Source organism: Mixophyes fleayi, chromosome 5 (assembly GCF_038048845.1).
Source record: "Mixophyes fleayi isolate aMixFle1 chromosome 5, aMixFle1.hap1, whole genome shotgun sequence".
NCBI lineage: Eukaryota > Metazoa > Chordata > Amphibia > Anura > Limnodynastidae > Mixophyes > Mixophyes fleayi.
This window is the reverse complement of record NC_134406.1, coordinates 70,609,100-70,622,648: the sequence shown is the minus strand read 5'-3', so window position 1 is coordinate 70,622,648 and position 13,549 is coordinate 70,609,100. Positions and strand designations below refer to the sequence as shown.

At 39.2% G+C, this 13,549-nt stretch overlaps 1 protein-coding gene across 1 annotated transcript in view; it reads left to right on the top strand.

The window, feature by feature from the left end:
- The window catches only part of NEK10 (NIMA related kinase 10), a 241,337-nt gene that overhangs the window by 28,130 nt on the left and 199,658 nt on the right, over positions 1-13,549 (top strand). Inside the window, exons 4-6 of the mRNA XM_075211267.1 lie at positions 2,668-2,783; positions 5,642-5,740; positions 6,962-7,046. Coding sequence (XP_075067368.1) covers positions 2,668-2,783; positions 5,642-5,740; positions 6,962-7,046 — 300 coding nt within the window. The remainder of the gene's footprint in view (positions 1-2,667; positions 2,784-5,641; positions 5,741-6,961; positions 7,047-13,549) is intronic.

Genomic DNA, 13,549 nt, shown 5'->3' with positions numbered 1-13,549 from the left:
TAGTACTCTTGACGATTTTCACTCAAAAATAAGAAGAATAAAAACAATCTGGTGCATTACCTTTTATAAAACATCAAGTAAAATACAAATACATATTGCTCGTACCGGAAAGCGGATTAGTTCTCGCGTGCAACAACAAGGTGGATGTATCCCTCACCCCAATCGATACCATCCATCCGTGCGTATGTCCGACAATCCTGGTAACTCAGCTGTTCAAAACCAACGCGTTTCAACCTAATAGCGGTCTTTTTCAAGGTGTAATAATCTGTGAGCCCAGTGTCCTATTTATTCTCCCGGACACACCCACTAATCAGAACGAGGCTTGGTTGTGTAGTTGAAAAAGCGGAAGTTCCGGAATCCCATTTGTTTGAGCTCAATCTCCGTTGCCATGGTCACGTGTATGTTTATAGTCACGGATGGATGGTATCGATTGGGGTGAGGGATACATCCACCTTGTTGTTGCACGCGAGAACTAATCCGCTTTCCGGTACGAGCAATATGTATTTGTATTTTACTTGATGTTTTATAAAAGGTAATGCACCAGATTGTTTTTATTCTTCTTATTTTTGAGTGAAAATCGTCAAGAGTACTATTTGGATCAAGTGAAACATCGTTGTATCCTCTGAGGGCCTGATTATTTCTACTATTGAGTAAGCGCATACCCTATAGGGGGCCTCCACAGAGTGAAAACACGGGTGTCATGTGTACCATCAATATCTGGCACGGGCATATAGTTATAAAGGAGTGTTAAAGATTTATCAAGATCACACTTTTGCCAACATACTTCACCATCAAAATTTTCTTTCTGTGTATTATGTTTTATATTCTAGATTATTGAAATTTGGACATTGTTCCTATATGAAATATGCATTCTTCTTCCCAGTGTGTGTGAAGACAGCGCCTAATGTATGTATCGATCTATATATGTCTATGTTATTGTAAAGTTGTGGTGAACTTTTTATGATACAAGCAGGGCGGCATATCTTAGTGGAGCGCCACGGACACAGCTCAACATTGTAATATATCATACAGGATTTATGCGTAACACACTATAGAATAATTAAAGCTTACAGGCGAAACGTACGTCGGGAAGGTGACATCATCTCTGATGTCACACCCGGAAGTAACCACCACCACGGACATATAGTCCGTTTTGGGTTTCCTAGCTTTCCCTGCTTCTGATATTACCGTTCTCATGATAGCAACGCTGTATCTATATCTCTAATACAGGTTTTAACTCATTCATGTAAAGTAATAACTAAGAGAGATCTCATGCATATGAATCCAGCGCATCTTACTAGCAGGGGGTATATTACAGCCCACTGAGTGTGCGCTCTGAGATCAGATACATTTAAATAAGATTCTTATGCAGAGCACAATACTCCTGAAAGGCTGTTATATATGATTATTCTATAGTGTGTTACGCATAAATCCTGTATGAATCTATTCGCAGTAGCGCACAGACACCACATATTAGGTGAACTATCGAACTGCTACTGTTACTGCTTAGATCTCTATGACACAACATGAATATTAACCTGTTGAGACATTAGTCTATCGCCACATTGTATACTGTGCAGCAGAGCTCCATGCAGTTTTGATAAAGGATTGAGAGATTATCACATGTTTAAATCTCTTATTACTCTCCTTTCAGCTTGCGAATCTATACCAGACCATTATCAGGGACGCTAGGACAGGTGCTCACTATTAATCTGCACCGATTTAGAGCATCTCCATATGTATACCAAATTGGAGAATAATATATATATCTCACTTTATGATCATATAGCTTATTTATAATCTAGGCTACAGTTCATAAGCTCTATTTTTGCCCATTACCCACCACATCTTGATGTACTACCAACCTATCCAGCGGTGGTTACTGAAGGGTTAACTTATTTTAAATCTATTTTTCTATCCTTCTATGTGTTTTTATCTCTATATTTCGCCAAGTATTTACATGTGTTATAATAAAGGCATTTGCCCTGTTACATATGATATACTGACTATTTAAATTTTGGAAACCAGAGTGCCCTTGCTCTTTGAGCTACAACTTTCTCTGCTCCCCTTCCTTTTTTAAAGGCTCCAGAATGCAGAGAGAGGCCAGTGGTGATGCAGAAATGTGATAGAGTTAAGACGGAGGGCACATACAGGGCAGGATGCTGGTAACGTGTCCTATATATGAGTTGAGTTGGATGACAGTAAGTATTTCCTCAGAGAGGCATTTGCTAGTATCCCAAGTGTAACCATGAGCTGAGTAAAATGTGTGCTTATCAGACTACAGCTGTATCGAGCCAGAGGAGTGAGAGATTGACAGTGCCATTATGTGAGAGTGTCAGTTCTTATGATAATGCTACCATATCTGTACTTTACACATTTTGTTGTTATTATATCTGTATTGGCTGGGACACGTGTTTGCTGTTCACCCACAAGAGCCTAAGGCGAAAGAGACTCAGCATCCACTGGGTGGTTGACCAAAGGTAGGCGTTATAAAGAAATACACCATCACCACACATCAAGCAAACAAGGGATTACATAAATGTGTCATGTAGAAACACAGACATTTCAAGGAGTATTTATAGATTGTATCTATTCAGTGTTCTTGCATCTGTGTACTGTATCTAATCAATATCTAGATGTTAAACATATGTTGTTGTTTTTTTGAAGCTCCCAGCTTTAAAAGTTACCAGCACACCAAAGCGTCAACAGAAGTTTGGAAAGATCCACACCTCCAAAAATCAGTGGCAAGAATCAACTGAATCGGTAGAGCTTGAAAAATTCAGGTGAGAAATATAATTTGTTGCTTCTTTGGGCATAAATTCAAAAATAAAATTTGTGATGTCATGTGCCTACTTTTACACAAATGCATCCAGTTTTATATATAAGTATATAGATTTACAGGCCACGATGGTGGCATCTGTGGTGATGCAGAAATTTACACTGTGTAGTGGGAGAATTAAGTGGATTTGAGGCATTATTTAAATATGGCGAAGATTAAATCTCATTCTATACTTTTAATGGGATGCATTTTGCACCTTCCAGTTGCACTACTATGAGAAATCACATTCCTAGAAGTCCTTAGACCAATGTAATAATTCCCTTCAAAATTACAAAAGTGGCATGAAATAAAGTCAGTCCTGAGACACTCTCACAATTAATTTAACACATCATTGATGATCGCATTATTTTAGGAGATACAAAGTGACTAACTCTCTCTACCATGTGCATTTTCAGATTTTCAGACGCAGATTGACTTTCCAGGGGTAGACTGGGAACTGAGCATGCACCTTGAAATGCTATAGGTGGACAAGTTGGCACACTTGCATGCATAAACAAGCAGGGCAGAGTTACATTTTTTGTGGTTAACAAATAACCATTAATGTTCACCGAGGTACAATGATAAAAGTTGGCTGAATATGCATCACCTGTTTTGTTGCCAGCCTCAGAGTTTTATGTTTACCTCCCTCCTACTACTGGTGCCTCCAAGACATTTTTCCTGCAGTGTTATCATTCTAGGTCTGTCATTCATTCCCTCTAAAGCTCAGGTGTATGCTTTCTTCACCTGTCACAGTTACCAAACCCAAGTTTTAAAGTCAATCAGTTTCCAATTTAGTTTTGTTGCCTACTAAACAAATAAAGCCAGTGATACACAGCAAATGTGTACAAATCCTGTGCCTGTACTTTAAAAAGCCTTTGGGTAGTTATCTAATAAATCATGGGAAGTTCACAGGGAAGGGACAACACCTGCCTAGCTTCTTTTAAACCGGCTGAGCAGGAAAAGAAGATCAGAGTACGTTATTTTTTTTTTAAACGCCGCACAAAATAAAAAATGTGTTTCCAACATGAAAGTTAATTTAGAAATGTACTTATTAAAAGTAGGTGTGGCCAGCACATTTAACAATTTTTTTGTGTGAATAGTTTGTTAAAATATTCTTTTTTTCATTCAAAATTAACTAATTTATTACCTTTGTTTAGAGCATTTTTTTTCAACATTATTATATGGATATCCTGAGTGTGAGCACTCACAATGCTCACAATCACTGCACCAAACCCTCACTACAGGCCTGATTCATTAAGGAAGGTAAATTAAAAAAAATGAATAACTTTGCACCTTGGCAAAACCATGTTGCATTGGAGGGGAAGGTAAATTTAAAATGTGATGGTGGATTTATATTTGGGGTAGGGCATGTCGTAGATCAACTTTAAATTTCAGTGTACAAATAAGCATTTCAGTGTACAAATAAGCTATCAAGTATTTGTGTGCTGCATGAAAAAACAGTCAGTATTTTCCTTATGTGAAAAATTATAAACTAATTTGCACCCCTTGCATTGCAACATGGTTTGGTCCAGAAAACTTGAGTAAGAAAACTTACTCAATTTTTTGCTTATCTTTTCTTAATGAATCAGGCCCTACATGTCTAGCATTTATTTCCCTGTCTCATACCTCCCAACTGTCCCGACTTTGGCCGAACAGTCCTGATTTGAGGGGACTGTCCCATCGGTCTGTCGTCGGTGCATTTGTACTGACTCTTGGGAAGTTGGTTGGTATGTCGTCTCTGCCTCTGGTTCGTGTGGAAAAATATCTCTTCAGAAACGCTAAATTGTTACACTCAGGATACACTCAGTCTAGATTTGTGCAGACCTAGCAAGGTGCTGAGTCTAACAACCGCCTGGTTTTCACCAAGAACCAATTTAGACTAATTGGACTAATTCTGCAGTGCTGTACAGAGAACTCACATCAGTCCCTGTCTCATTAGAGCTTACATTCTAAATTCCCTAACACACACAGTCCAAGAGAGACTAAGGTCAATTTTTTGTAGCAGTCAATTAACCTACTAGTTTGTTTTTGGAGTGTGGGAGGAAATTGGAGCACTCAGAGGAAACCCACGCAAACACGGGGAGAACATACAGACTCCACATAGATAAGGCCATGGTCGGGAATTGAACTTGTGACACCAGTGCTGTGAGGTACAAGTGCTAACCATGCACATCATGTCACTCATGTGAGTAGCAACTCCAGGGCTGTGGTTGAACACATACAGATTGTGAGTATAAGTCAAGGGGAATTTACCCAGTCCTTATCAGATCTTCATCAGTGTTGCTGATCATTCGTGAGACATGTGTGGCTAATTTGGTAATATAGTGCCAACATATTCACTCCATGTGTGATCATATAAGGTTATGGTAGATTTTATTCCACCTGATGTGCATTGTGTTTTTTGTACTGCTATTAGGAGGAGGAATGGACAGTGTCACATTCCACTCATCTTGGTTTAAAATTGGGATATTGTTCTTACTGTAATTCTCATGGGCCACATACATGTAAATTCATGTATAGAAAAAACCCAGCACAACAAAAATATTACATTCTGTAGCAGAACATCACAAAATGCTTTGTCCAAGTATAACTTGCTGTTGTTGTTTTTTTATTTGTTTTATTGAATTTATATCAAACACACCAACATTGTCAGATGTTAATCACTTGTGCATGATTGAATGTAATCACTATATTTTGATTTTAGAATCGCATTATTGTTTATATAGTAACAATATGGAAAATGAAGTGTTTTATGTATTGAAATCTTACTTATTTTATTGTTCCTTTACTTTGATGTTTGATGATTCTTGGTTTTACTTCTAGCATTAATTACAAGAATGAAAGGAATTTTAGCCAGCACTCTCAGCACAACTTATTTCTTGACATATTCATTGCATTGGTAAAGAACAGGCTTGGTTGCAGGTAAACGAAGCAGTTTTTTATGCTTTTAATTATTTTGGTTGTTTTAAAAACATAAATATTAAGCAGTATAGAAGTATTGGTATTGTATGTATGAGGATATGCTATATGCTATGTAGTAATTGTAATTTTATGTTCTTTATTTGTATATTGAGCCGCCCAATGTACAGCGATGTGTAATATGCTTTTTAAGGAAGAATATTAATAATAGCATACAATGTGTCACTTTATTATCTAGACATTATATACATTTTATAATGCATCTTTATATGAATGCTGCCACAACAGTGAAAATGGCTGGGGCAAATGTATAGCATATGTCCCTGTACAAGGGCTCTATAGACCATTCTGTAGGGGTAATTTATAGTTTTTGACATATATATAATTTTTAACATTGAAAAGCTTATCATACACCTTATCTTTAAGTCTCCAATATTATTCCACACACCTTCATTTGACCTTCCTAGTCTTTAGGTGTTGCAGGTGGTGAGGGGATCCAAATGCTGTGCCTGCTCTGGGATGGTTTGCTGTCTATATCCGTTACTAGAAAATGCCCATTGCGCTTTTGGACTTTAAAGTACCCATGGCACTTTATGAGTTAATACACAGCAAATAGATTAAATCTCCGATTTAAAAAGAAAAAAAAATTGATAGATCAACTGACACATAGTTACTAATATCCTTCATTTGATTCATCCTGGATTATAATATTTTTTATTTTAATGGTTAAAATGGCATATGATTGTTCAGGACTTTTCAGAAGTTAATGACTGTCACACGAAAAATGTGCAAGTGTAAGGAAATCTTTTCATTCCCAAAGTGTTGAGATTCCAGACATTCTTATCAAGTTTTATTATGTGACAGTCTTTAACTTCTTTCCAAAGCTGTATAATTGTATTATCCATGTTGGCCTTATTCCCAGACAATCATTAATAACTGCAGATATAAACAGTATAATAGCCCACGTTGAGCTCCCACACACTATATGTTCCACTAGGCATCAGCGGCTCTCTGGCAATATAGCAACAAAATATTATCTAGGCAAATATTAATGTTCAAGGATCTCATTAAATATGCATAATTACAGTGGAACGCATGTGAGGTTACAAGTACACAAATATGGAGTTTCGCAGTCATTTATTCTTTGTCACTATAAAATTCCCATTGTTTATTCATGTTAAAATTAATATAATAGTTTATAATATGTTCTATTTCTTTTCACAGCGAATGGATTGACAGAGCCCCATCTGTTCATGTGCTGCGAGTATTGATCTGTTTGAGATTATTAATCCGGGAACAGTTTTACCAGGTACATTATGTTCATCATAACAAGAATTAGTTTTGCATTACCTGTGTTTTATTTTGCCATTCATGGAATCTCTTTGGGATTTCACCTTCGGAATCATGGGGGTGTATTCAACTGTGCACGATGTGCTGCTGAACATTACCCAACATCGCAGAGTTTCCTTCTCACCTCAATGGGGTGCAAGGAGAAATTTGCAATGTTACATCGCCATACCGTGCCCCCACGACCTTTCTGGGGGAACTCCGTGGACAATTGAATTACCCCATGGTATTTAGATACGATTCCCTATCAAAGTTTACCAAAATTCCGGGGTGGCTCACCTCAGTGTCCTGGACTCCATGTTTTAATTAACTTTCTGTTGTGCTGTTAGTATAATGTATTATATATCTTACAATTATTGTTGTTATAAATGCATTATTATATTTTTAGGCACAAATTATATACCTGTTTAATTCACTTATGTGACATTTTAATGCATTTGATTCAAGCATTCTACACATCAGTAACCAGGAAAATATTATTCTTTTTAATATCAATATGATTTTGATCTGGGGAGCCTCTCGCTGTAAATCATTGATAAGCTTGTATATAAAGTTTCTAGCTATGTACATGAAACTCCAAATGCAAGTACCACTAGATGACTAGCTCAGGAATATTTCTCAGACTTAGATAATCATAGGTCACATGTCCTAACTATCAGTAAAAAGCAGCAGTTATTAGCTGTTTAATGCATATCAGTAAAGATGATAAGATATGCTCTTTGCTGGCACACTAGCTGTTTTCAACACTCATAAACCCTACATGTAGCGTTTTAACCTATCAGAAATACCACCACCATTGAAATGGATGTAAAATGCTGTAGTTTCTCAACACAAGTAGTAAGGTTATTAGAATTCCGAAAACAGTTATTTCTATAACAGATAAAAAATACTCAGTAACAGTCATGATAACACTCGTAACATTTCAAAAATACAGAAATGATAGATTAACTCAAAGCTTGTTCAGAACAAACCATTTTGCATATTTCACAGATGGAATTTGGCCTTAAGTGATCCCAGTCCTACCCCAACCACACTACACAGCTGAATGAACTGGCTGTTGTCATCTCAGCTCTATTTATAAACTTTAAATTCCATGTGAATTTACACACAGAAAGGCAAAGCAAAACTCAAACTTGGCTCGCTGCAGCTTCACATCTGTGTGAAAAAACTGTTCCACCACAAAACTTGATTTGTGTGAAATTGTGCTGCAACTTTGCTTATCTCTACTCACCCTCTAAATAGTGTAAATAGTATTACTTTACATTGTTTGGCCCTGTCTTGTTGTATGTAACATAGTATTCTCTCCTGCACACTGTAGGAGGGAGTTTCTTAACCTAAAATATGCCCTGAATACTGATGTGCCTGATTATCCATGACTATGCTGACAAGGCTGCAGCTTAGGGGGCAAGGTTTGTTTGGGGTGCAAAATTGAGACAGTCAGAAACTGAAATTAATTTTAAAATATAAGCGAATAGGTGCTGTACAAAGCTTCCTGGTTGGTGCCAACAGGCCCCTGCCACCTTACCCACAGCTGGCCCATTTCAGTCTGTGAAAGCACAATGTCCTGCAAGAAGGCCTGCCCTACAGCTGCCCACCGCTAGATCACCCACTGAGTGGAAAATCATTCACCAGTGGGAACTGGGGACTAGTGGATGCCTCATATAGGCTTTTTAAACATGGAGCCTCCTGCCACCTGTGCCATTAGTGGCGAAAGAAAACCACTCTAGCCACTCAGTGCATCACTACCACAGACACAGGTTAGTAAAATGCCCCCTTCAGCTCCCAAGCACTTCAATAAAAATACAATTTATATCAGCAATTAATAATTTAATCTGTAGTAAATTTAGACAAATAGAGGGAAATTCAATTTCCCAAGATCACTTGCTGGACTTTTCAAGAGAACCTAACATCTCGGATTTTCCTGTGCACCTCTATGGGGTTCAAATTCAAATCAGTGAAATTACATTGCCACGTAATGCCTCTGCAGCTGTTCTAGAGGTACATAGGTTTGGGACATGACCAGCAGTATCTTTTTAATGCCATGTGTACACCAGGCCAGTAAAATCTGAGCAGAACTCGTTCCCGTGTTTTATCTTTCCCCAGGTGTCCCCCACAGACATGTGTATGTGCTGTTTTTAACACCAGGGGTACATGAACCTGTGGAACCATTAGCTGTTCTACCTTTTCCCCCTGTAAAAATCCAACTCTATACAGAACATTATTTTTAACAACAAAATATGGTAAACCTTCTGCAGGCTGGGCGGCATTTGCTACACCTTTCACCGCAGTCACACTTTTAAATACATATTAGAAAGTTGCATTGTTAAGCTGTTCCAGAGCAAAGTCCTGCAAAGAAAACAAAATTGGTGTTGCAGAACTGTCTGATTCGTCACCAACAGGAGGGGAGGGCTCATCCGTGATGTCGCCAGCCAATGCTGCTTTGGAGTGTTCGTGCTTCAACGCACAGCGATACTTTTGTGGATCTCCTGCCGTGACCCTAGGATAGCCATTCAGGTTTGGCCTTTCCCAAAGTTCGAGGTCCAGATGTTGTGGTTTCTTAATCAGATCCTTTAAGACAGGGCTTCCGACTGTTGTATCAGTAGCTGATATGTCTGGTCGGACTTGCTCACCGAGGACCTCTTTAAACAGTGGTAAGTTTCACTCCGGAACAAGTGGATATGGCAGCCACGACCATAACTTTTTAAGTGTGGACTGGCATAAGTGTTCCCTCATATTCCTCAGTTGTCCCATGAATGCACAGCAAATTCACCTTGGGCAATCGAGCAATTATTGTTTAGGGCAAGGCTGATCTGGAAACCAATGTAAGCTCACCAGAGTCGGCCAATGCTAAGACAAGATTTTGGTTGATAAGTGCAGTCACTTGGAACAAACATGGACTTTCTGATGTAGAACTCAGGGTATAGCTTGAATAAGCAGGCCCAACATGCGCAACAGAACAGTCCATGGGTTCTGGTAGAACAGAATGTAGTGAACCTCTTTGGCACTGGAAAATGTCTGTATAATATATTGACATGCGCATACACAAAATAGTATTGTTGTATATGGTGTGCATTTGTATATACTGCAAAGCTCTAAACTAGAGATGGGCGGGTTCGGTTCTCCGAGAACCGAACCCACCCGAACTTTGGGTATCCGAGTACCGAGCTGAGCAGCTCGGTACTCTCCCGCCCGTTCCGAATCCAAATCGAGGCCGAACGTCATTGTGACGTCGTCGGATCTCGGGGCTCGGTTCTCGCGATACTTCAACTTTATAAATACACGCCTCCACAGCAATCCATCACCATTTGACAGAGGGAGAGAGCAGGGTGTAGTCATAGGCTAATTAGAGCAGGGACAGAGAATACAATATTGTTCTTGCAATTGCTCTAACCAAAATCGCTAGTGCAGAGAGGAGGATAGAGGTTTATTATTTTTTCTTCATATTTGGCACTCCCCAGCGCTTTTGGGGTGTCCCCCATAATTGTGCATAAATATTTCTGGCTGTCAAAAGTCATATCTGTCAGCAGTATCTACTAAATAATTTTTAGCACTCCTCAGTGCTTTTGGGGTGTCCTCCCTAATTGTGCATTAATATTTCTGGCTGTCAAAAGTTATATCTGTCAGCAGTATCTACTAAATAATTTTTAGCATTCCTCAGTGCTTTTGGGGTGTCCTCCCTAATTGTGCATTAATATTTCTGGCTGTCAAAAGTCATATCTGTCAGCAGTATCTACTAAATAATTTTTAGCACTCCTCAGTGCTTTTGGGGTGTCCTCCCTAATTGTGCATTAATATTTCTGGCTGTCAAAAGTCATATCTGTCAGCAGTATCTACTAAATAATTTTTAGCACTCCTCAGTGCTTTTGGGGTGTCCTCCCTAATTGTGCATTAATATTTCTGGCTGTCAAAAGTCATAACTGTCAGCAGTATCTACTAAATAATTTTTAGCACTCCTCAGTGCTTTTGGGGTGTCCTCCCTAATTGTGCATTAATATTTCTGGCTGTCAAAAGTCATATCTGTCAGCAGTATCTACTAAATAATTTTTAGCACTCCTCAGTGCTTTTGGGGTGTCCTCCCTAATTGTGCATTAATATTTCTGGCTGTCAAAAGTCATATCTGTCAGCAGTATCTACTAAATAATTTTTAGCACTCCTCAGTGCTTTTGGGGTGTCCTCCCTAATTGTGCATTAATATTTCTGGCTGTCAAAAGTCATATCTGTCAGCAGTATCTACTAAATAATTTTTAGCACTCCTCAGTGCTTTTGGGGTGTCCTCCCTAATTGTGCATTAATATTTCTGGCTGTCAAAAGTCATATCTGTCAGCAGTATCTACTAAATAATTTTTAGCACTCCTCAGTGCTTTTGGGGTGTCCTCCCTAATTGTGCATTAATATTTCTGGCTGTCAAAAGTCATATCTGTCAGCAGTATCTACTAAATAATTTTTAGCACTCCTCAGTGCTCTTGGGGTGTCCTCCCTAATTGTGCATTAATATTTCTGGCTGTCAAAAGTCATATCTGTCAGCAGTATCTACTAAATAATTTTTAGCACTCCTCAGTGCTTTTGGGGTGTCCTCCCTAATTGTGCATTAATATTTCTGGCTGTCAAAAGTCATAACGGTCAGCAGTATCTACTAAATAATTTTTAGCACTCCTCAGTGCTTTTGGGGTGTCCTCCCTAATTGTGCATTAATATTTCTGGCTGTAAAAAGTCATATCTGTCAGCAGTATCTACTAAATAATTTTTAGCACTCCTCAGTGCTTTTGGGGTGTCCTCCCTAATTGTGCATTAATATTTCTGGCTGTCAAAAGTCATATTTGTCAGCAGTATCTACTAAATAATTTTTAGCACTCCTCAGTGCTTTTGGGGTGTCCTCCCTAATTGTGCATTAATATTTCTGGCTGTCAAAAGTCATATCTGTCAGCAGTATCTACTAAATAATTTTTAGCACTCCTCAGTGCTTTTGGGGTTGGTTTGCGCTCAGAATGGATTCAAAGCAGTCCACATATGATCTGAATGAGCAACCAGGTTCTGTCACCAGTCCTGATGTTAGTGTTCCCAGTACGTCATCTGGCCAAGGCGATGTCAAACAACAGAGTGTTTTCAAATTAGTGCAAAAAACAAAAACCAAAAAAAATTTACTGTATTGAAGCGAAAAAGAGGTGTAACTGAGCAAAAGTTAAGTGACGATAAAAAAAAAATTGCAAGCATGCCATTCTACACATGCAGTGGCAAAGAGAGAATGAGGCCTTCACCTTTGGCTATTAGTGGCAGATCCCAAAAAGTTACCCAGCCTACAATTGGTGCACAACTACTGTTACGCGTCAAAGCCGAGCTGCAAGATAACAGTGAGGCATTACAGGAGAATATTTGCTCTGATTCACAAATGACAACAATCCCTGTGGAGAGTCCATCCAACAGTGGGATGTCTAATCGTGAGCATTCTGCTGATGTGTGCCTTAATAGCCCGAGTGTAGCCGGTGATACCCAAATTGAGGATGCCACTTTGGAATTAGAAGAGGATGAGGGGGAGATTTGTGTAGGCGACGAGGGCGCTAATGAGGATGTTGATGAGGATGAGGTTGTTTGTGTAAGTCCTGCACCAGTGGCAGCAGTTCTGGCACGTGACAAGAAAAAGGCCATTGTCATGCCTGGGCATAAAACAAAAAAATCCACTTCTTATGTGTGGAATTATTTCTACCCAAATCCAGACAACAATTGTATAGCCATTTGTAGTGTATGTCAAGCCACAGTCAGTCGAGGGAGGGACCTTAACCATCTTGGAACCTCGTCTATGTTACGCCATTTAACGAGAGTTCATGGCAAAGTGTTGGGAAAAGCTGAAAGTTCTTCCCAAAAGAATACAAGCACTCCCTCATCAGCTAAGACCCTCCGCTCACCGACATACCGACGGCTACAAAATACACCCACCACACCATCCTCATCAATATCCTCAGTAGCGCTCGGAGTTAGCCCGGCATCCCACTTAAGGCTGGATACTCCGGCACTATTATTGATTCCTCTGAAGAAAGCGTTAGTCCTGCTGCTGCTGTTGCTGCTGCTGGGGGTGAATCGTCATCCCAGAGGCAGGTTAATAAAATGAGCAGTCCTACATTTCAGCAATTAACTGTGAAACAATCATTTGTGAGGGGAAGCAAATATGACAGCAGTCACCCAGTCGCCAAGCGAATCACAGACGCCATGGCTGCAATGTTAGTGTTAGATCTGCGTCCAATCTCCACAATAAACGCAGCTGGTTTTTCACAGTTAATTGAGGTTTTGTGTCCGCGTTACAGAATTCCATCGCGACACCATTTCTCTCGTAAAGCTATTCCACAATTATACCAAAAAGTGTGTAAAAATGTAGAGATTGCGCTGAAAAATGCCATTCTGCCCACTGTTCAGTTAACCACAGATATGTGGACAAGTGGAAGTGGCCAAACCAAAGACTATATGACTGTGACA